At 41.6% G+C, this 25,101-nt stretch overlaps 1 protein-coding gene across 1 annotated transcript in view; it reads left to right on the plus strand.

Annotated features, from left to right (window-relative positions):
* Positions 1–12,808: 12,808 nt before the first annotated feature.
* Positions 12,809–25,101, plus strand: part of LOC108507787 (short transient receptor potential channel 7-like) — a gene marked incomplete at its 5' end in the record, with an annotated part of 41,179 nt that continues 28,886 nt past the window's right edge. Inside the window, one exon of the mRNA XM_017836049.1 lies at positions 12,809–12,991. Within this exon, the coding sequence (XP_017691538.1) occupies positions 12,809–12,991 (183 nt within the window). The remainder of the gene's footprint in view (positions 12,992–25,101) is intronic.

Here is a 25,101-nt window from a genome sequence, read left to right on the forward strand (position 1 = left end):
GACAGTGGCAGTGAGGTCCCCAGGACGTAGGTTTGTTTAGAGTGACCTTCTCTTAGATGGATTGCCTTACAGGGCTGACGAGCTCCATCTGCCCGGGGGGGCCGGGAATCGAACCCGGGTCGCAGCAGTGAGAGTCCTGCACCAAGAAGCAGGACTGCATCAAGAAGCAAAATAGTAGAAAGGGAAAATACTTTGTGAGAATGGAGGATGGCAGTGGACTTGGAAAGAGAAAATTTCTTGGAAACCACCAGCAGGGCTGCACTTAAAAACTCTGCTTAGAATTCTGCACTTAGAAGCTCTCCCAGACTGAACAGACTCTCAGATTTGTTTGCTCTCAGGACTGACTGGTGGGAGACAGTGCCTGTAGCTCATCTCCCATTAAACCCAGAAATTGTTGTGGGAACCTCCCTAATTAGCCCCACGGGCACTCCTGTGAAACAATCACTTAATTTTCCTGCTCTGCCCCATTCTTCCTTGGGTGATCCTTTAATCCCTTCATAATCTCTGGCCTCAACATGCTCGCTGGCAGACATCTTGCTTCTGATATATTTGGGAATACTTTTATGACTCATATTTATTTGTTCAACAAGCTGCTCTTTGAGGCTTTAGTGGGCTTATATGGCCTTTGTTTAGATTTCCATTTAATTTTCAAGAATTTCTGTTCTTTTCTATTTTTTTCTTCCAGAAAGGTTTTTTTTTATTTTTTAAAAAGGTGTCTTTTGACTCATGCAACTTCTTCTCCTTGTTTCACTTAGCTGGGTTTGAGGAGGAGAAGACAGAAGGGAACTTAAGAAATTGGGTCTGACAGGCAGAATATGTCCACTGTCTTTTATTACTACTGTTTTTATTTTCTCCTGCACAATCATCAACTTACCTAGGACCTGTTTGGAAAATGAAGCATCACCATTATAGATACCTGTGAGTATATGAACAGTCACTAGTCCCAAGTGATAGTTTTTTGGATATGAACATTTCCAGGTCAGTCTTTAGTGAGAACATTATTTTTTCTTATTGATGGAGTCAAAGATGTGGTTTGGTGTTAAAAAAAAATCTGATCTTCTTTTTTTCCCCTCCCACCTACAAGCCAATTTTCTCCCACTGCCTTGAAAACATGTGCATTTAGAACCTATGTTTCTTTTTTTTTCAATTTTCACTTGTGCAAAGCAAATGCATAAACAGGTACAACCAATTACCCAGCTCATAACACGGGGAAGAATCAAGTCCCAGTAAAACAGGAAAACAAATTTCCTATTGTTAGAAGGTTAATTTCTTGTTGCAACAAATTAGGTATTAAAATAAGAGAGGAAATGAAAAGCAATAATGGAAATAGCCTGGGAGAAGGAGAATATATTTAAGCCTTGTAGTGAAACTGGTGTTTGGCTCAGTGAGTGGGACTCATTCTGTGCTTAAGGAACTCATTCTCTACGCTGTTCTTTTTCAGATACAAATTCACTAATAATAGATGCTGCACTGACTTTGTCTTGAAAGCTAAATTAATTAATTGCAGTGTTTTGCATGGATATACAGCAGAGACTGTGGAAAAAGGACGTAGAAAATCCTTCTGGTCTTAAAACCCACCAAATCTGCGACTATTTTATTGTTCCCTTTAAATATTTATACATTAAGAAACATCCTTTATGTTTTGAGAGCTGTTGTTGTAAGGGCTTTTTTTTAGGTGGTGTGATTAAATCCTCTTCTGCCTGGCACGTTGCCCAAGCAAAATGGTTTTCAAATGTTGCAGGGGAAGAAAATCTCCAAAGCTTTTCAGGGGGGGTGCAGAACTGATGCCAAAGCTGGGATGGCCTGGAGCTGTCCTGAAAAAAACAGATTTGTATCTCTGTGTGGGGAGGTATTTCAGCATCTGTCTGTGTCTATTTGCAGTCAAGAAGAGTAGCAGATGCTGTGATTCGTAGTGAAAGGTATAACTCAGCATCTACAATCCACAGCTGGAAAAAGTAAGATCATTACTCGTGGAAGCCACTGGTACAAGCCACTGAGCAGTCACATAAAACTGGGTAATGTCCACTGCCTACAGGGTTATTTAATCACTTTATGAGTGGCATTGTTGTTAAAATCTTCCAGCCAACTTTAGTCAAAAAAGAAAAAAAAGAAAATATCTTTAAAAGTTGCCAAAATACTTCCTGCAGGAAAACGATCTCTTCGCTTTCCCAGGGGAACCAGCCCATGTGTCTCTTTTGAAAGACTGGAGGGGAAAGAAGATTCTCTTCCACATCAAAGCATAGACAATGCATCAGTGTAAGAAAATTTAACAGTTTAATTAATGCCTTAAGGATTTTGGTCCCCTCAAAAGAAAAAAAGAAAAAAAATTGGAGGAAACTTTTGACATTTGGAGATGGCAAGACAGATGCAACCCTGGAAATATTTGACCCTCCCAGAGAGTACAGCTGGGATACTTTTGTTTCCTGTGATGCTGCTGCAAGTGAGATTTTTGCCAATGCCAGTTTGCCCACCATCAGTGCAATGTTTATTGCCTTTTACAGCTCCCTGGGAAGTAATTTTTAGTCCTGCTCAGTTAAGGATGAACAACATTGCAACTGCAGCACTTAACAGCTTGGTGCTTCCAGCTTGACTGAACACAACATCCCCAGAGCAGGATTGCAGTGCAGGGGAGCAGCAGACATGATCATAAAAATATCAAATAACGTGGGATCCCCTTAGAATCATTACTGGGACAACGTGTGGGTTCACCAGCTCAGTGGGAAGTGGAGAGCAGTGGGAATGTGTCACCTAAGGAAGCAGCAGAGCTGTTTGAAAGGAAAGGCATGTTGGCCCTTTCCATCCCAGTCACTGGATCCTCTGCAATGAGTACAGAGCTCCTCTGGCTTTTAGCTTGTCCTTGCACACCCACCATCCTCCTGAGAGAATTTTCTCAGTGTGACACAGCAACGCATTTCCCCTCCTCCCCCCCTTGGCCATAAGTGGTACCAAGAAGGGTCCACCTTAAAGAAGACACTTGTCAGAACTCCAAAATGCAATCACTGGTGAGGAAAACAGGCAGAGGAGGCTGCTCTCACTCCTGTAACATCAGCCCAATACAATATTGGTGAGCTTTGTGTTTAATTAGTAACACCAAATGCCCAGGCATTCAGCTGGTATCAGCACTGGGGTTTTGGGAACAGTGAAGAGCCAGGAGGTTTATATGAGCAAGATGACTGCTTTCCAAAGAGTGCTGCTCACTGTTCTGGGAGTACCTACTGGAACTACAAATGAGCATAATTAGGATGATTGCTCCAATAGAATAATAATGTCAGATCAGCAGATGGAAGGATGGAGGCAGGTACGTTTTTCCAAGGCACTGCAGGAAATTAATATGCTATTAATGAATGTAAACCAAGTAACACGTTCTGAGGATCTCAAGTCTGACATTAAAGAGGATGCAGATGGGAAGTGATTTAATCTCTCACTCATTGTGTTGTTAATTGTTGTTGGTGTAGATAATTATAATGAACTCATGCTCACTGTGTCCAGGCAGACTATCCAAGGAATTGTGGATAAACAGGAGTGGTATACAAACAATTTTATATTGCCACAAAATGCTGCTAGGTATTACAGTATTTATGGGGGTTTTTTGGCATTTACATGGTAAAAAATGTCAATTTTTTGGAATATAATTTGTTGCAGGGAATTTTTCACCAGTGCAGAGTGGAAATAGCTCACTGTCAAACTGATTTCATTCTCACTGTCCAAACTCCAGGATCTGAACTCCTTTCAGAACAGAGAGATATAATTATGTACTTTTTATATTCATATTTCTGCTCTGGAAAGTTCTGCAGCATGACTTCTAAGTCTGCTCTTCTTAGAGAGACGATAATTTCCTTATGGTCAGGATTATGTGCCAGGACTCTGCAGCTGGGATCACATTTTTCCAAAGTGCTTGGTTGCTGCTTATGTGCTCTGGGGACCAGAATTTCATCCACTCTGATGCTCATGACTAGTTCTATAAGGAGCTGTTCTTGCTGGACATTGAGAACTGTGATAGTTGGCTGTTTGAGACCTGGAAAACATATGGTTATTTTAATTATCCATAAAATTTGCATCATGGTTTGCAGTTAAGGCAGCATTCACTTGCAGGATGGATTTAGGAGGAGTCTTTGTTCTGATTTGCACGTGCTGTTTGTAGCCAAAATTCCCATGAGAGAAAGGACTCACAGCACCTTTGAACATATAAATGTGTTCCTTAAGCAAGCTGCAGGTGAAGCTCAGCTTAGGGGAGAAATGAAGCTGTGTTGAGCAAACAATTGCTTTGAATTTGAATCTATTTTTTTCCCACCTGATTTTCAGTAAACATAGATTTCAGCTGAGCTGAAAAGAGCCCCACAACTGAAGGAGAGCAGCTAATGCAGTGAGTGCAAGGGAACTATCCATTCCATCTCAAATTGTATAGGAAATGGAAATCCTCCCCAGTGGAGCTTGTAACAGGCAGATCGGGAATGTAATAAATCTGGGAAAATGTCAGGGAGGAAAAGCATGGATGGCATGTGGAATGAGGAGCTTGGCCCAGAGGTAACTTTTGTGCTTTGCTACATCTGTCACATCAGAGATACAGAACTACCTGAAAGGAGGTTGTGGTGAGGTGAGTGTCGACCTCTTCTCCCAGGGAACAAGCAACAGGACAAGGGGAAAAGGCCTCAATTTGCACCAGGAGAGGTTCAGGTTGGATATTAGGAAAAATTTCTTCACTGAAAGAGTGACTAAGCATTGGCAGAGGCTGCCCAGCAAAGTGGTGGAGTCACCATCCCTGAATGTGTTCAGAAAATGAGTAGACATGGCACTTTGTGATATGGTTTGATGGGCTTGGGATATGAGGTCAAAGGTTGGACTCAATGACCTTGGAGGTCTTTCCCAACCCTAATGATCTTATAATTCTATGATTTGCTGCTCACTGTCTCATGTGGAAATGCTCTGTTGAAAACAGAATAGATGTCAAGGAAAAAGTTCACCCCAGCTCCTGCCCTCATGAAATGCTCCTGGGCTAACAGGGATTCTTTCTGCATGATGATAAAAGAAAGGCTGAAATAAAGGTTCTCTTAGTGCAAGGGGCATTTTTGTTTTTAAAAACAAGAAAAACTGTTTCTCAGTGTTTTGTCCCCACGCAAGGAGCCAGCAGATATTTGAAAATTATGGAGAGGGATTTGGAGTCTTGCACTGGATGATCATGAGCTGGATTTTACTGTTGACATGAACAGATCCTAAACTCTTCAACAAGCAAATTGGCCGAGTATTATTTTGAAATGTGTGGTTTGCACTTGAGAAAGAGAAGCTGTTGACAGGCCATGGGGAGAGAGACCCTGTCCTTCACCAACTGTGTGTATTCCCTACATTTTGCATGCCAAGCATTTAGTCAATACCTCAGCATAGCCTGTCCTGTTTAGGTGACATCCAGGGACTTGATAGTTTATCTTCTGAAAACAGGTGTTTCAGGATAAACATTCAAATGAGCTTAGGAAAATCTGCAAGGAAAACAAAAACCACCTTTCACTTAGCTGAGGAATCAGAAGCATGTGGCTTATTTGTGATGTGTGCTTGAAAGCCAGCTGAGGTGACAGGAAAAAGAACATCGAGCATCAAAAGCCATCTCATGCTGAAAAGCTGCCATGCCAACCTCGAGGTTTGAAATACTCTAATTTAAAAAAATTATTGTCAAGCAACATAATTTCTGTTCCAGGTTAATTAAATACCTTCAGAGGCTCGGAATAGGGTGTTAGTTCTCTGCTGAATAGCACTGATGTTTCTGCACACTCCTGTGCTCTGGAGGTGCTTGGGGATGGTGCCTGCCAGGCTGAAGGTGACATTGTGGGGAAGGAGCAGAGGAGATGGAGGTGTTCTTTTGGCAACTTCTTAGGTATTAAAGAAAAAGATTGTACCCTGTTCAGGTGAGAACTTTAGATAAGGCAATTGATCCAATAATTTCAGTGTACGGAGATTTCACAGGTAAAGAAAACTTATTTTAAGTTTCAAATAGTAAAAAAAAAAATCAGTATAAGTGATACAAACTGTTGAGAGTGGGCTGATTCTGAAATTTCTTATGCTAAAGGAATCTAAAACTTTGTTTAAAGAGGAATTGTTTTCAGTCTCAGTCCTTAACTTTCTCCTAGGAGTATTTTAATGGATTCCTGGCTTTACATCCCCAAATAATCCATCCATTGACTTTAGGAAAAAAATAAAAAAAAAAAACCAACAACATTGAAAGAAATTGTTTCAAGGGGATATCAAAGTAAAATATTTTTCATTTTCCAATGTTTTTGTTGATGGAAAGAGCTTCCTAAATTTATCCATTACTTTTGGTCCCAGAGGAGATGCATTTATCACAAAAATTAATAATTTGCCAGAAGAAATTATTGGTTGAATTGGTAGATTCATTAGAGGCAGAGCACAAATGAGTAGAAATAAAACAGGGAGGTGCAAATGTCTTTTCTGCTGCTTTTGACAGTTCTCACTTTAAAGCTCTTGGAATGTTCTTGCTGAGGATTACACACGTGCCTGGACCTGCAAACAATGCTGTAAAAGCACAGTAACAAATTTTAAGGGATTTTCTAACTCCCTGAGTGAAACCATTAACAGCATTTCAGCTACTTCTTTGTGGATTTGATATATCTACCAGTCAATTGATATTTTAGCAGGTATGAGGTGAAATCCAAAGTCAGTGGTTTGATTGATCCCTTACTGCTCTGTCCCCTTGGTGGAGGGAGATGTCTCAGAAATGAGCTTCTGCAGTGCATATGAAGAGATGAATTGCAGCTAGGAAGCTGAGGAGAAAAAAGGGCCACCAAAAAGAAAAGTTTTATGGTAAATCAGTCAGTGCAACTGCCACTGAAACGATGCAATGGATGTTGTTTTCACGGCTCGTGGAAAGTCACATCATTTTTGGTCCTCAATCAAATCGCAAATTGTTTTCAAACAAAAATTGTTTTCTGGGCTTCTTTGGACAAAAATAATGTCAGCACAGGCAGAGGTCTGTTTTGTCCTTGGACTCTTTTATTGGACACATCTCTCAGTGTCTCCTGACGGGATCTGAACTCCCCTTTGCCTGGAGGCCCCTGTGCTCTGCCAGGCCTGGCACTCCAGAGAACAAACCACTGCCATGTTTAACTTGGCTCCACTTAGATGGGGCCAAATGGCTTGGAAAGCAGCAGAGACACACTTTGGAAACGTCAGACTCTTGCACATGAACAGATTGCTTATTATTCTCTCTGGAGATGAAGAAGTCAAGGTCTGGATCATTCCACAAATGAACCGGGGTGTCTGTCCTTATTTCCAGACACGCTGAGCAACCCGAGCAGAGAAATGTTTGGAATGAGCAGTTGGCTTTAAATTCAGAGACGTGCCCACTGGGTATGACACAGCACCCCCAGAGCTCCAATCACTCGCTGATGTGCTGCCACTTAAGGAGCAAGAGAACATAAACCAACTGGATGTGCTCTCTGGAAAATTAACTGTACAGCCTTGGCACAGTCTGTGCATGTAGGCATTTAGTCTGGAGACAATAGAAACACACTCAGCTCTGTTCAGAAGTGCCAGCAGTTAGTGCACAGTTGGCAGAGCTCTTTGGGAGGTGCATCTCAGAGGATGACAAGGCTGCAGGAGCACGATCAGTGCAGGACCCTTTCCTGTCATCTTCTCTCCTCGTCTTCCCTCCCACAGGCCTTGTGCTTTTTTAACATTCCCAAACATATGGCCAGTCACAGGCAGTGTAAATACCCAGAAGGAAATTTGTCCTACAGCTTTTCTGTACCACTTGTGCGTATTTCATGTGGTATCTAATTGGTAAATATTTATAAGCATTTTGAATATTTGACACGATGGTTTATTTAACAATTTCATTTCAAATCTAGCATATAATATTTTTACTTTCTTCCCTCCCTCCCCCTCCATTTCTCTCAGCTTTGTTTTCTTTCTACCAGCATTTTTATTTAGGGGAGTTTCCTGTTCATGTTTACAGAATTATTTCTCCATATTTTTTTTTTCTGCTGCCTCTTCTCAAAATGCTAATCTAAGCAACTCAATATTTCTCTCCTTGATATATGTGTATGTGTGATGTAGATTAAATACAAAGAGCCAAGAGCTTGAGGAAACATAAAAAGAGACTGTGCAATGTGCCTGCAGCTTTCATTTGCACAGCAAATTTAATGTTATCCAGTAACACCAGACAGGTTCGTGGTCTTACTTTTTCTTATTTCACTTAACTTTTTACTCCAACTCCATCCCTCTGACCCGAAACAGCTCTTTTCTGAAAAAAATCTGATTGGTTTTGAACAAATGCATTTCAAATATAGAGATGTAGTTAACCTATCTCTCCATGTTCAGTGCCAGACTAGAAACATGACAGAGTTCATTTAGAACATAATCAACAGATAATAATAGGGTACTCGGAGAAATGGCAGTGAATGACAAGCACCATCAGCCTTTTCAAAGCAGCAAAATTAGACATTTTTAACTCCACATGCACAACAGTGTTAGAAGAAGCAGGAAATGACTAATTTGGAATCCTTTTCTAACGTTCCAGTTTTTAAAAAATGATATTGTAACATTCTCAGGCATTGTCCCGAGCCCGCTCTGCTCGCTGCCTCTGTTGGAAATCAAATTCTGGTCATGTGTTATTTGATGTTATTTGAAGCAGACTGGCTCTCTGGAGTACTTTAGTTGTATCCTTCATCTTCCTCCCTGAGGCCTGGCAGTGCTCAGCCTGTCAGGATGAGGCCCCAGCATCCCTCATGTGTGATTTGCAGTTTTCATTCCTGTAAAGATCCATCTGTTTTATGAACCTCATAATCCTCGGGCTTCTCTGATGTGGGAGCTAGTTGGGCCCTCAGGAAGGTTTGGGTTGTTGTGGTTGCCTGTGTGTGGTTTTGCAGGGCTGACAGAAGGGCTGAGCTGGAGTTTGTGTCTCCAGCCCTGGATTTCTTGTTGTGGTACAACTGGTGACCTCCACTTGCAACCCACTGCCTGTCCAGGTAGCAGATGGTTCTCTTCAAGACATATTTTGACCAGGAGGGCCATGAAGTGCCTGGTTTAGGGACTGAACTTGGCTGGCAGGGCAGTGGGGAAGTGGGGACTGTCCCTTTGCACCCCAAGACACAGTGGCCGCAGACCCCTCCGTCTCCTGGCAGAGCCACAGGGCCCTCAGGGCTCTGATCTTCAGAAAGCTTGGTGCAACAAGAACCTCAGAGAATCACAGAATAATCTGAGGTGGAAAGGACTCACAAGGATCATCGAGTCCAACTCCTGGCCATTCCCAAGAGTCACACCTGGTGCCTGAGAGCGTTGTCCAAATGTTTCTTGAACTCTATCAGGTGCTCTCTGCCTCTTCCAGTGCCCAAACACAGTCTGGGAGAAGAATATTTTTCTAATATCCAAACTAACCCTCCCCTGACACAACTCCAGCTGTTCACTGGTCACCAGTATCTGGAAGTATCTGGAAGTCCATCCTGATTCTCCTCCTCTTCCTCCCGTGCCTCTCTAACCTTGCCCTGGGGCTGCAGCCTTCTGTCCTGTGCCAAAGTGAGCCCCACCACTGTCCCAGCACTCCTTTGTGAAGGGAACCCAGGATCTTGGATGCTTCCAAATGCGTGGAATACAGGCAAATGTGTGAAAAACACAGTGCTGGCACGTACAGCAAGAGAGCTTGGATGCTACTTGTAAATAAATGTTCTTGGCTTCCTTGAGATTGCCACTGTGTGTCACAACTTCCAATTCAGTATTTTATGTGCAGGTACACAATTCCACCAAAAATACACCTTCAAACCAGGATCAGGAGAAGCCTGGCTGTCAGTCCTCTGCTAAACTTGTTTTTTAGGGTAAAGATACAGTCAATAACAAGCTTGAAGAGAGAAGTACACTGACATGAGGAGAGTCACTGCGTGGCTGTGTTCTCACTGTCAGGCTGATCAGGATTTTCTGTGCTGACTGGGAGCATTACAGAAGCCAGAACAAAGAAGACAAATGCCTTTGTAAAAGGGATCATCAGAAGACACAGCAGGTTCAGTGATCATTGAGACTTGTCTTAACACATGAGCAGTCTCCTGAGAGCAGGAAGCTGCTCTTCTGCTTGGCTGCAGAATTGCTTGAAGGCACTATATTTTATTTTATTTTATTATTTTATTATTGTTTTATTTTATTTTACATTATTTTATTTTATTTTACTTTTATTTTATTTTATTTTTTCTTTCTACAGCCTTTACGTTGGGTAGATTGTATGGCTGCTTGTGTCTACTTAAAAATCAGAGCAAAAAACTTCGAATGGGGAAATAATTCATAGTCTCTGCAAATGCACAGAACCAGTAAAAACATGAGATTTGGAGATGGGAATAAAGCTGGGCCTTGATGGAGTTTGCCAGGTGGGAACCTGCCATTTACAGTTGCTTTAGAAGCACTTTGTTAGATGCAAACTAAACTGCTTTCCTTAAAGGAAGAGGAAAAATAATCTGAGCTAATACTTGCTAGTTGCTCAGGTGATGTGGAAGTGGTGATGAGAATTCCCTGAAATGTACTGGTTAAGAGATAAGCTTGTGAAGTTTGCAAACAGAACATAGAGAATGGTACTAAAGCTCAGCAGAGTTCTCATCCTTGTGGTTTTTTAATGTGAATTAAGCATCCCCATTACCTATGGCAAGCAGGCATTTCATTCACAGCCTGCATCTATTTTCAGATCTATCTATGTTTGGTGTCCTTCACCATTCCTGGGGTTATTTTGAGGCTGATATTCTTGTTTGGTCATCTGTTCTCTCAGGGAGCAGGTAAGCTTTCTATTTATTGAAATTCATCTTGTTGTGGGGAAGATTAAAGCCTGGAATTGATTTGAGAGGAGCACTTTGAAGCCCTAAAGTACAAACTGTCTCTCATTTCCATTTCAGACCTCGCTTCACCCCACATTTGAAAACATTCACTCTACAAACCCTATCTCACAAAATGCTCAGGTACCAGATTTAGATGCAAAGGTATCATCGTTTTCTGAACCATAAGGACACCTTTAAATCTTAGTGCACTAACTTGGCATGTTTATAGGATCCTTGGTGCCCCTGCTTCTGCAAGGGGCATTCACCAGGGTAAGGATCTGCTGGTTGTTCTCATGTCTCCTTTTAATGAAGATTTGAAGTTCTTGCTGCTCTCCATTAACAACACAATTAGAACATCCAGGCTGATCACCGGGGGAAAAGGGGAACCAAGGTTTCAACCTTTTTGCCAGATAACATCCAAGTTTCACCTTGCAGAAGGTCTCAGCACTAAAGCAAAGGTTATTCCCCAGCTCTACTCCTCAGGCCCTTCTCCTGAACCCCTCAGAAATGACATCTCTTTCCTGCAGAACACCCTCATCCCAGCCCTGAGGGGCTTTTGGTTCCCTGCAGCTATTCCATTGCTCTGTGGCAACTGAGACAGCTCTTCCCAGCCTTCAGCAAACAGGACAGCACGGAAAGGAAAGTTGGGACACACCCCCACAGAGTAGAATCAACCTCAAACCTACGGCAAAGTCATTCAACCAACTCATTTAAAAATTCATTATCAAGAGCATCTCAGTTCTGAAGGGGAAAAACTGTTCAAAGAGGTTCAGCCACCTCTAATAACATCATATTTTAAAGTGTGCTGTTAATTATTGAATGTTTGCACAGTACTTTGGGAACTTTGTCTAACAAGGAAGGCTGATATGTTGCTACGTAAAAATGATAGAATTAATAAAATAGAAAACATAGAAGCACAAAGCCAGGTTACCCTTATCACTTCATCAAAGCCAGGTTTAACTATCTTCTTTTTTTTGGCTGCTGGCTTAATTAGATAAGCTGCTGAATTTAATTAACTCATCAAACCTAATTTGAAAAGACCTCTCAAGTCAGTAAGAGCTTGTCTTATGTTTGTTATTTCTACCTGTTGCATCGAGCCTTTAATATCACCATTTTGCTATGATATTAGTGGTGGCCTTAATTGTGTTCTACTTTACAGCATTTACTCAGGTGGTGGCACTTGCCTTGTTTCTTAAGTGCCAACATGTGAAAATCAATCACAATTTAATTTAAGGCAGTGAAATCCTTCTTCTAACCCTCTGTCAAGTCAGCCACACGTTAACCCCTGTCCCATAAGTGTAATTTGGGTTTGAGAGGTGAAATTATTTCATAGCAAATCATATTGAGTTTCTGAAGTCCCAATTCCTGGAGAATGCTGTGACACAGAGATCCTCTGGATGCTCTTTTGGGACTATTTAACCAAATTCAAAGGTAATAAATTTGAGGTTGAAATTGGTATTACAGCTACATAATTCATTTGAACACGTCTGTGTGTGATGCTCCAGCTTGTTGTAAAAGTCTGAAACTTCTAAAGACAGAATGACTAGGGAAGAACCTACATTGAAATATTTGCTGTATATTTTAACCAGTTAGCAGGACCCTTTTTTTTTTTTTTGGCCCAGGTTTTACATTCCTAGAGATTTGCCGCACAGAGAGGAGAGAGATAAGTTGATTGCTTAAAAATCAAAATTTCCCTAGAAATTATTTCCTTGCAGTTCTGTAAAAAGTTGTTCTGTTGCAATGCTCTGCAATTCTATTATGCTGCTGATAGAAACATTGCTAATTAAGCCTGGAGGAGCTCGTGTGTATTTGTGAGAAACCATCAACATGCTGGGTGAAATCAAGGGCTTTCTGCCTCTTCCAGGCAGCAGTTTTGCAGAAGTAACTTTGCTCACAATTGCTCTCTCTTCTTCTTCTTCTTTTTTTTCCCTTTCATTTTCATGCTTTTGAGTGCACAATTAAAATAATCAATTAAACAACGAAACGATTTGGGTTTTTTTCCTGTTTTCCCTCAGAACGACTATCGGAAGTTATCTATGCAATGCAAGGACTTCGTGGTGGGGGTGCTGGACCTGTGCAGGGACACTGAGGAGGTGGAGGCCATTCTGAATGGAGATGTCAACATCCACTTGTACCCTGAGCACCACCGGCCAAGCCTGAGCAGGATTAAACTCGCCATCAAATACGAGGTCAAAAAGGTAAAGTTATTCCTTTGGCTCTCTGGTGGTTAAGTGTTCACATCTAAATGATGCTTGCTTGATGTCACCTGAAAAAATCATAAATGAGAGAGAGAATTCAGTGGATCAGGACTGTCCTGAGAACTGTGGTGTTTTGTGGCTTGGTTTGCATTCTGTCATGTTGTTTCATGTTGAGAAGGTTATTTGCAAAGTGAAAAAAAAAAAAAATCCTTAAGTATTTAAAACAACTCTTCAGCTTCAGAGAAGTGTGTTGTGCAAATGGAAAATTTTATTCTGGCAAATTCTAGGCCTGGGTGGTCCCAATTAATTGCTTCCACAATATGCATTGATGCGAACTGGGCTCCTGCTCTGGAAGTCAAAGAGTGTTCCAAATTTTCAAGCTCACATCTGCTCCCTCTTTCCCCTCCCTAACCCACCACCTGCTTCCTTTTGCCTCTTCACTGTGCTGCTGTGCTGGCTGGAGAAGGTCTTTTCCTGTTATGAAAGCCATTAATTAAAGAGAATCTTAAAGCTCATGTTTGAAATTAAATGCTTTCACGCAGGAGCACATGCTGTGGAGCCAAATATTTTCTCCAAGGATGTTGTGTCTCTGCATTGTTCCATCACCAAAACTGAGCAGAACATCTCAGCTCACTCTTAGTTACAAGCTGGGTCGAGTTTAGTTGTTGAAACTGTTGCTTTGGTGACAGGAGCCAACCTTGCTCTGGTGCCCTTCAGAAAACGAACTGATCTAAAAGACACAGAACCTCATCCAGGGACAATCCCCAGTGATTATCAGGACTTTGGTCAGAACATCAAGGCTTTTCCATGTGTGAAATCTTCTGTGCTATTTTGCTCATTTATTCTCCTAAATATTTGTGCCATCCCTCAGACCCCAAGACCACGAGCTGGAGTTGCTGCTCTGAGCACATCCATCGATCCATCCTGGCTTAGCTGCTTTCAGAGGCACATTCCTCCAGTTCTTACCCTGTATTCAAGTGCACCTTTTTGGAATGCCCTAAAGCATCCTTGGGAGGTCATGTACACTTGATCTTTTTGTGTATAAAATATCTTCCTGTGCTCAGGAAAGCCGAGCATCCTTTCTGGATCACGGCAACTTGCTGCTCAGCAATAACAAATGTTAAACTAATTCTGATAGTTACAATTGGAATATAAACGTGAGCATTCATCAGCCTCCTGTCGACCCTCAGGCCAGCACTTCTCAGCATGTTTTTTTCAGCACAATATGTGTAAGATGAGTACTTAACTACTGGTTCTAAGCTATTTGTGGGAGGCAGGGACACATTCAGACAAATGGCTTTGGTTATTGGTAGTGACATGACAATAGACTGATGTTTATCACACCTGCTGAACAAAGACCTTGTGTTGTGGTAACACAGCAATGATTTCCTTACTCGGCAAAACACTTCAGGTGCAAATTTTTGTTCAGTTCAGAGGTATTTTTAGGTTTATATATACAAATACTGTGCTTTGAAACCAGTGTTCATTTCAAGAAAATCCTATGATGGAGAGGGGTGAGAAGGAGGGTGTTGTATTATATGTATTTAATAAACCAATTCTTGCACAGATTCTGTTGATATCTTCTGACCTCCTCTAGTCAGTAAACCTACAACAGGTTTTTATCCATGCCCTAAATGATCCTTCTCTGCATTTTTTTTCCTTTGTTCTCCCCATTGGAGTTCCCTGTTAACTCATCCATTTGTTACTTCAAAAAAACCCAGTTCTCTCTTCACCTGAAAGGACACGGTTTTATTGATCATTATCTTTTTTCCCGATTCACAAAGTTTGAGATGAATCTTGTAAAGTCATTCAAGAAAGCATCAAAGGTGACAGACTTCACTTGTCTGTCTCCTTGTTCCTTTTGTTTCTTTTTGTCTGCAAAGCACATATGAGATGGTGGTGAGAAGTTTAAGGCTCTAATATAATTGAAGGACATTATATAAAGGTAATTGAAGAATTAAGAAACTCTGCTTTACATATTTTGCAGCTAAAATTACAGTAGTTTACAAAGTGGTCTTTAAAAATGCTGTATTACTGTAATTCTCTACAGTTTTTTGAAAACCTAAACAATCCCTCTGTACCCCAGGATTCTTGGAAAAAATTCACTCAAATGTCCTCTGTTGAAGTTTTCCAGAGGCATTTTAGATGAGCTATCTTAATGATTCATGATTCCTTGAAAAATATTAAAATGGGGACAGTCTGTCAAGAGCAAAACAAACAATTTTCAAACATTTAAGCATTTACTGAGTCCTGGATTCTTTGCAAGAAAACGGGCTTTTAGCCCAAGTTGTGGGACTGCTGCAACTTGACCATTGACATTATTTAGTGATGCTTTGAACTTGCATTCTCCAGTCAGGAATGATTTAAGTTGGGTGTTTTTGGTGGATTATAAGCAAGCTGGAGTTGGGGTCAAGGATCAGGAGCTCAGTGATCCCCTGAGCTGCTCCTCGTGCAGCTGATGGGACCTGAAAGTTTACTCTGTGTTCTGGATGGAAAATGTTTTAGAAATGTGATTTTTTTTTTTTTCTTGAGACAACCAAACAATTTTGTTTTCAGACAGATACTAGAAATATTAGGGTAGCACAGGTTTTCTCTGTGTGTGAACTCATTTGTAATTAAGGCAGAGTATGATTTCTGCCTTTTGAGAGGTAGAGGTACAGAGGCTGGGACTACCCTTGGACAGCCAATAGTGAGAAAATGAAGGTTTTGATGTCCCACAACAAAGCTATTTTTCTGCTTTATATCAACTGTAAAGAGGCCTTCATATTTTCTCTTCTCTTCTAAAATCTACAGATTTTTAATCTGTACCACTATGATCCTTTCATGTGTTCCTTTAATGTTGGCAGGGGGCTTATATGCCAACACTTCCCTTTAGGTGTAAAGCTGATGCTTCTCTGTAGGAGGTGACATCTCATTTTCCTTCTTTCCCAACGGCAGAATTATTGCTGCTGTCTTCTTTTAATTGCAAATGTTGAGTAGCCCACCTCTGTTCTCTCAGTAGCCACCACAAAGCCAGAGCACCTTTCTCTTTCATGAGTTTTAATTTAATTAACAGTAAGACACATAAATTGGGTTGGGGGGAAAAAAAAAAGAAAGAAAAAAAAAAAGAAGGAAAAAAAAGAAGAATTAAACAGAACACCAGATGGCTGTGTAAATCCTATTTAACAGAGAGCTGGAACAGGAACTTTTCTCATAACTATATTATTAATAATTAACATGTGGAGGATGCTCTGAACAGAATACTCATGGCTGCATTAGATTATAACTTTTCACTGCCTTGGTCACACCACTCAGATACTGAAGGGCATAAAAAGTCCCAGGTCTCATTAACTGCTGCAGCAACCTGTGCTCCCCATCCACGGACCCAGAGGAGGGGGTTTTGCCCTGCGCAATACCCTGGACAAGAAATATCTTCCAAGGTCTCTCTCCCCATGGAATGGGGCCACACTGGGAGCTTTTCCAGCCCTCACGGGAGCTGGGGAAGGTGAATTAATTCCTGAATGGGCTAAAGAAGCAGCCCTGTTCGTGCTGAAGAGACACTTCTGCCCCCCAAAAGGTGCATTAACAGCAAATGACATTTTGGTAACCCAAAATGAAATATTCCAGCTCCACAGCTTTAGGATTTTCTCACAGGACAAACACTGATCTGTCACTACCCCCGTGGCTGGGACAGGACAGGCTTATGTCTGACCACCCAAATTTGAACCCTCAAGGAGGAGAATTCCTCAAGAAAAAAAAGAATTTCAAGGAGTTGGAGTTTTTTCTCTGCACCCCCTGGTTAATTTGTTCCCACTTTTTAGTTTCAGGAACATTTAACTGAGGTCTTGTGGAGCCATTGGTGGCTTGGACAGTGGTGGTGGGAAGAAAAGTGTCTCTCATTTCCACCACTGGAGAGCCAGTTGATACTGTACAAATGTAATTTAATATTCAGGGGAACAGTGGAAACACTCTGGTCATTCTGGACTCTTCAGCTTATCCACGTAACTTTTCTTTTTACATTTTTAATTGCATATTACAGATGTTTTGTCAGAGGTTGGAAAGGGAAGGAGTCACTTCCCTTCCTCACAGAAAACATTTCTATATCTCTGAGTATTTCATTAGCAAGGTTCCTTCCTCCCACGAAAATCTGTGACTCTGATTATTTCCTCTTGCCCAGATGTTTTAATCTTTTTTTTTCTTTTCCGTGACGAATCTCATTTGGTTATTTCCTGCCCATACATCCATCCTCTTAAGGCTTAAATGAATCATTTCTCCCTCCTGGATGGTGTTTGCAATATTCCCAATTTAATGTAATATGCAGACTTAATTATTTTCATTTGCAGAGTGCCACAGGGCCTTAGATGTCCATCAAGATATTGAGAAGTTAGCACAGGAACACATCAAACTCATTACATGGATGTACATCACAGATGAAAGGGCTTAGAATTACCTTTATTAATAATAAAATTCTTTTGGAGAAGGGCCATTTTCTCTTAGACAAAAAAAAAATATTAATTAATATGGTTTGCTACAAACCTGACTTTAGCTGACTCCAATTTTGAATTTATTTATGTCCCCATAGGCAACAGACCTGTAAATGTGCGTTTTGGATGGAAATTCAGGTACAGATGAACGCAACCCTTCAAAAAAACCCCTAAAAATTCAGTATTTCAAGTTATTGAGGGTATTTTCCCAAGTGATGTTCAAATTTGGATGTCTGCATGGATACTGTCCCAGGGGGAGGCTTTCCTTCTTGTCACCCAGCTGTAGATTTTGGCATCTGAGCAGGTTTTTGGGACTTTCTGCCTGATGAAGAGAGGAGTCTCATCCTATGAGTGAGTCTGTCCCTCCTTCAGCTCTGCTGGGAGTGGAACTATTTACACCAGAGACATCTGAGCTTGAGAACAGCCCAGTTTCTTCACCATACAGCCAAAGGAAAATAATTCCTGTCTCTCCTGGGAGGGGAATAGCCTCTGGAATTTTAAATTTCTCCTTCTGTGCCCACTGCGGTTGTTTTTTGAGGTGCCAAGGGGACATTGTTGTTCGATGGTTTTTTTTTTTATTGTGCCACGTTTTCAGATGAATAATTCAATAATAAGGGTTTTCAAGTGGGTTTGATTTTTGCACAGATATGAAAATCCTGGAACGTTAAAGGCTGGGACTTGCAATTCAGTTGCTTGTTTTCAGATAAATAATTCAGCGATAAGATTTATTCATACATGGAAAAAGAGGAGAAATCAGACATTAACCATAAATCTCCTCGGAAAACCTGCAGCCAAGGAGAATCTGAAACTGAAGTTTTCCAAAGAGCCAACCACCTTATTCGTGACCCTACAGAACAATGCTGAGCACAAAAAAGAGCCCCATCCTGGTCTCAGGGAAGTCAAATTATAAAGAAACTTCAGTCAGAACAAGGTTTAAACTGAACCAACGAAAGAACTTGTGTAAACTCTACATTTTCCAGTCCCACGCCTCAAATATACCAGACTGACATTTTCATTTCATATGATATAAAATTAACAGAAGGACAACCAAAAGTCTCTCTCTGTTCCTTCAGCTCTTAGGAGGATTATTAATTCTGCCTTTTCACTCAGCACTGAGGAGCATTTGTGTCAATGGGAAAATTACATTTGCAATGGTCTTGGCAGTTTTATTTACCCTATTATTTTTGTTTTCTTTCAGACTCATTTGTTTTTATTGGGTTTTATTTCGTGCCTGTTGAACAATCAGGTGCCTGGTCAAAGCCTGTTTCCATCCACTTTTCTCATCCCAACGGGATCATCCTGTCTCCTTCACAGGGCTGAGCCACATGGGGGGTTTGAGGCAATGACACAAATATTTGGGTGCTGGGATGACCTTCCCTGCTTTGGTTCTGCCTCCTTGTCACCTCTGCAAGGTGAGATCCCAGTGCTGGGAATGCACTCACTGATTTAGCAGGGAGTGGATCTATCCCAAAAACCCCCCTGCTTTTCCCGAGTCACAGGAAAGAGATGTGGTTGCAAACTGTAGCTGTGCTAAGGTTTTAAGTGTTCAAAATCAGAATTTTGTACCAGATAACTCAAGTCAACCAGCAAGTAGATGCAGATATTGGATTTTGATGAAACTGGGGAACATGTGAATATCCTGGGATTTGGTGCAAGTATTTACCTGCTGCCAAATGGCTCTAATCAGAGAGGTATTTTGGTTCAGAAGGAGACACGTGAAAGGTTTTATGAAAGGTGTAACTTATTACTAAAAACACACTAAATACTTAGGCGTTTATGCCTAAAAAGTAACTCAGAGGCTGAAGTTGCACAATCAGCTGGGTTTTGTTCCTGATCATTCCAGCTCACCTGGGCCCTGCTTACAGATCTAAACCTTTTGCCTTTGCTGGCAGGCTTAGAAATGCTGAGGTCAGGCTGCAGAGAGCAGGGCTGAACACTCACCAAGCCTGTCAGAAAGCTCAGCTGAAGGATGAACCAGAACCTCATGAATATTTGTGTGATGCCATTAGACAGTCAAATGAACCCCAGGGACAGAGGGGAAGCTGCACAATCCTCAGGGCAGGGATGATTCCTTCCTTCATGTTCTCTGTGTGTCTGCAGCAACATCCCAGAGGACCTTTTGTCACGCAGGGTTTCCTTCTGTGCAATGGTCAGACCCCACTGGAATGAGGCTTGAGCAGCTGAATTTTCTTGCCTCCATTAAAATCTTTCTTTTGCACCTGGATGGAGGAATTTTGACCTGTTTTACTCTCCTTTGTAAGGTTCCTCTGGTGCAAAAGGTTTTTAAAACTGGGCCTGTGGCCGTGGATAGAATTTACTATAATTAGAGGAGGTCTCTTTTGTGAAAAAGTCCCAGTGTCACTACATGAGTATTTGGAATGGAACTATAGTTGTTATTCTTAATTCACTGGCAGCAGGGCAAGTACTTTTCTATTTCTTTCTTAAACTCTCCACAGTTTTACTTGCCCCTCTTACCAGCCACAGCAGCAGTGAGCCAAATTCCAGCCACATTTACCCTCTGACAATCTCAGCTGTCAGAATTTATTGGCACAAACATTTACTAAAGGCACATCTTTTTCACTCTCCAGAGCACGAAATAAATATATAATATCATAAATAATTTCTCCTCTGCTTCTGCTGAGGTGTCTCAGAATAGTTGCTACAAAACAAAGGGCTCTTTGTTCACTTGGGAGTTCAGAGAGCAGAGTACAAGGTGAAGATAAGAAAAGGCTGATGCTTGTGCTGGTCTTTTCCTGTGCTGTGGAAATTCAGGAATTCCCACTGAGCTCTGTCATCTTCTGCTCTGCTTCAGGTGAAACAGCTCTGCAATAGGTGGGTCTTTTACTGGATCAAAAAACTGTTCTGATGCATTTTCCACCTATTTTCCCTCCCCCCGAAAAGTATGTTCCAGTTCAAGAAAACTATTTTATTCAGTATAAATCCAGACTCTTTATTTAAGCTTCAAGTCTTAAAAATGCTTAAAATATCAAAAGAATCTTCAAAACTGGAAAATGACATAAAGGCAAAGGAATTATGTTCTGGTTTAATACTTTAATTAATTTTTTTTCTATCATTTACATGTTGACACATGTTTGTCCTTTAATTCACCTGACCCTCTTTGATGAAATGGAAGTATATTTTTCACCCTTGGGGGAAGAGCAGTAATACCTTGCTTTGACTTTTCCTTGAGTTTCTTCCACCCCTGTTGATGTTTGCTGATACTTCCACAGCATCTTCAGCAACCTGCTGAAAAAAAGATGATTCCACATCTCCTTTGGTGAAGGTTTCACCGGGAGAAACGAGACACACGAGCCCAGCTTGGCCTCCCTCCCTGCCTCTGGTTTTGCTCAAGCACAGCTGCCAAGGAAACCCCAACTCACCTTCCAGACCAGCACTGGCTTTGGTATTTTGGGAACACAAGCCTGGCAAGCTCAGCTCAGGCTGTGTTTTGCCTGGAAATCTTCATGATAATACCCCTGCGCTTTCATCTTTGCAGAGCACACAATGTGTGTGGTTCAGATCCCCCTCAGTTTTTCCCACTGCTCCTCTGCTCCTGCCAACACAGAATCCTAGAATGGTTTGGCTTGGAAGGGACCTTGAGGATCATCCAGTTCCAACCCTCCTGCTGTGGCAAAATTGAAAAAGCCATGAGTACAATCCACTTGCTGCCCCCTTCATTTTTGCCTGTTATTCAGAGGCACAAGGTTACTCCAATGAGTCACCCAAAGTGTTTCAGCATCTTAACTCTGTTCTCCAGCATTTGCAACATTACACACCCAACCCAGGGTCCATGTGAGCAGGTGCTGCAGCCTAAAATACGTCTCTCGTTGTAGGCTTGCAGAACTGATGAGCTACATCAAAAGATAAATGTTTAATAATGAACCCAGGAAGGTTGTTGGAAGGACACGAATGCAGCTACACGATGGGAAGAGAAATGGCTCATCCCTGCCCCTGCCAGTGTCTCCTGACATCACCAATGTTCTCCTGAGAGTCTATTTATGCAGCTCCTTTTTAGCTCTCCCTCAGTGATTAAACACACTGAGGTTTGCCACGAGGCTGACAGGGAAGAGACAAGCTCAGAGGACACGACAGGAGCACCTCAGGATGTTCCAGTCACAGCTCTGCTTTGTTAGATCTGACATGCAGGTTTTTAAACTACTTTCACTGCTTCCCTGATGAGTTTTTCCTTCTTATCTCAGCCCCTGGCTATGCAGGGTAGCTGCATTAGCAGCGTGAGATGATCCTGTCAGAGTGGCTCATTCTTTTGCCTCAGTGGGAGATTTCTGCCCTTTTAAGGGAATTAGAATTATTTCAATAATCCTGGTTTCTTTTTGCATGATTAATTCCAAACATCTGAGGCTGACCTCTGTCTTTTGCCTGTCTTGCCATGTTTCCTTATTTTTGCTGATACCATTTTTCTGTTCAAGATAGAGATTCCTCTCTCCTCCCTCTCCTCCCTCTCCTCCCTCTCCTCCCTCTCCTCCCTCTCCTCCCTCTCCTCCCTCTCCTTCCTCTCCTCCCTCTCCTCTCTCTCCTCCCTCTCTTCCCTCTCCTCTCTCTTCTCCTTTTCTATCTTATTTTTCTCTTTTTTCCCCTCTTTTTTTCCTGTTTGATGTGTGAGTGTTGCCTGACACTCAAGAATTTCCTGGGGTTTTTTTGTCACCTGTCTGTAGTTTATCTGCTGTGTGCCACAGGATAGGGGAGATGCCCTTAAGACAAGTACCATGAGGGGTTTAGGACTGGGTGTTTAAACAGTGCCCAACCACTGGCAGATTAAGCAGTCCAGTGCTATTACTGAACAACAGAAGTGACCAGGTTCCTCATCACAGGCTCTTTCTCTGTTCAATATAATAGAAAATAGAAAATAAAAGTCTCTCTATCACAGTGTTTTCTATCAGAAGTAACTTCCCATGTATTTGTCGAGGTACAGAGGTACTTTATCATCTGCGTAGTGAAACCCCTGCATTTTTGAACAAGTATGTTGAGGAAAAAATGAGAGCTGTGAAGTGCTTTCCCACAATGCATATACATGCTGAGTTACCAGAAAGAGCTGTCATATATCAAATTAGATGGCAACATGGAAAAGTTATTGCTCAACGTGGTATCCACAGCGGCCTCAAACACTGTTTCTCTGTGTAAAACAGTTCCTTTGGGCCCTTTCAATTCCCAGTGAAGGCTTTTAGAGACTTTTTTTTCCATATGCCAGAAAAAATATTCATCTCTATCATTTAATTCCCCGTGGCACAGGACAGGGGCTTTTGGAGGTGTCTTTCCTGAGTGTTTCAGTGCCTCTCAAAAATGCTGCTATGGCAGCTTCATTATTAGGGCTGGCTCTTCAGACTGATGTGTGATTTTATCATATTTTTTTCTTTAGCTTTTTTTTTAAACTTAAAAAGCTGTGTGACTGATAGGCTGGAGGGAAGCACAATTTCCTTCCTAAACCAGAGGTATAAGGAAAAACCAGTGCCATCTACTGGGGTCCCAGTGCCACGGGACCAGAACAGCTCCCACTGTGGTTTCTCAATGCAGAAGCACTGGAAAACATTTTACTTGAGCTCCCAGCTCCTGATGCATTACCTTTATCAGCTTGGAGGGGACTGGCTCTGCCCGTGAGATAAAGCACTTAAGGCTTTTAAAAGGCTGGTTTTGGAGCCAGGCAATGCCCTCCCTGCCAGGGCTCCCATTTCAATCAGAGACATCTTGCCCTTCTGCACAGCCCTGCTCACACCACTCTTGCTGCAACACTTTCTGCCTCTCTCATCTTCTGGGACGCAGCACAGGAGCATCCACAGTTTGTCCCTAAAAGCCTCCCAGCCTCATTTTCCAGTCCTGAAGAAAAGAAAAGAGCGTTTAATGGGAACACTGAAAAAGCACCGCAGCGTTCAGCCCTCTGAAATCCAATATCACTCCCCCCCCCCATTTCTCATCACCCTTTGAAGGATTCTGCCTCGAAGCTTTTGTCTCCAGCTCTGCTCCTCTCCAGAAGAGAGGAAGTCAGATGGTTCTGTAACATCTCTGGGGAGACCTAAGATCAGTGTCTGAGCTGTTGATGGGGCCAGGGCTGGCAGTGGCCAGGGGTCACTGCGTGTTTCATTAATATCTGAGAGAGCAAACATAATGAAAAACTGCCCTGCTTGCTGTAAGCAAACAACAGATCAAAACCCATCCGTGCTCTGATCTTCCTTATCTTCTTTTCCCCTCGTTTTTGTGATAATCAGAGGGAGATGAACACCATCCAGGCTCCATGGCCTGCTGCCCGTCTTTATTGCCTCACACAAAATAAATTGTTCCACTGAACTGCGTTTTATGGCGATTCCTTCTCAATTTTCCTGTATTTGTATTTTCATTGTAGCTGTTCCCAGACAAAGGGGAAAAAATGAACAGATTAAAATGTCTGATGAATTCTCTGAAATGCCAAACCAGCCGAAGTCTTTGACTGTCTCATTGCCAAGGACAACTGAGCTCCTTTGTCTGAAACAATTCTCATAATGCAATGACCAGTTGCAAGAGGAGGAAGCCTGGATGTTTCTTGGGCCCTTCATCTCAGAAGTCTGCACAATTACCAGTGTAATTCTCCTTTCCATGAGTTGCTACAACTGTTGTTGAATTCATCACATCTGAAAATAAAATTCACAGAAAGGATAAATTCTCTGTTGAACTTTCTTCCACTTCATCCTTCTGTCCATTTACCAGAAAGATAAAGAGCCCAAGCAGCATCAGCACAAACACTGGACATTAGAAAATGCCTCCTTGTGGTACTGCTGTCATCACCTCCACAGGAAACTTTAAATGCTCAGAAGGACTACAACTCATTATTTATAATTACCTTTTTTGACAGTTTTCTTATTTTTGAAAGCAGCTTAAAAGAAAGCATATTAAAATGGGGGGGAAAAATTCCAAAGACAAAGGAGGTCAAAAGTACCTATCAAATGTCTTGGTTTTGGTTGACTTTACCACTGAATAAGTCTTATAGGCTTTTTTTTTTATTTCTCTTTTTGAGAAATGTAGACCCCAAAGCCTAATTCATCAGAAAAAGCACATTTTAAATAGCTGCTAATGTGCTATTAATGAAGGAAAAGTGCTACTGCACAGCAATCCTAATTACTGTGCAACTGTATTTCATTCTGCACCAGTGAGGAACTGATCATTTAAACTTGCATTTAACAGTTTTGTTCTTATGCAAACACATCAAAAAGAGTCCATTAAGTTCACAGATAGTAAAGATGAAAGCATCTTTAGATGCTTTTAGTTAGAATTTTCTCTACTTTTCAGTTACAATAAAACTACAGGAGGCAGCTGAAATCTCCCAGCTGGGTAAAGCTCAAAGGGCTGACACAGGGCAAGGTTGGTCACCAAGCCCTCAGTAACCTCTTCCTTCCTCCTCTCTTTCTCTCTTGACCCCCTTCGTCCTCCCCTTCACCTCCAGAAAGTTCTGCTCCTTGAAACAGTGGAAAATTTTACATTTCCCTCCCAGGAACATTTGTTCAGCCATTGAACTAATAAATGAAACCCTCGGTTCTGCCAGTGCAATTATCTGCATTAGCAACATATTTATTTTTCATCTTTTCTTTCAGTTGTTTTGCCTTTTAATTACCTTTCCTTGTGATTAAGGGTAGTCACATTCTAAATTCAATCACCTTGAAGGAT

Source organism: Lepidothrix coronata, unplaced genomic scaffold, assembly GCF_001604755.1.
Source record: "Lepidothrix coronata isolate B3197 unplaced genomic scaffold, Lepidothrix_coronata-1.0 Scaffold269, whole genome shotgun sequence".
Classification (NCBI taxonomy): Eukaryota; Metazoa; Chordata; class Aves; order Passeriformes; family Pipridae; genus Lepidothrix; species Lepidothrix coronata.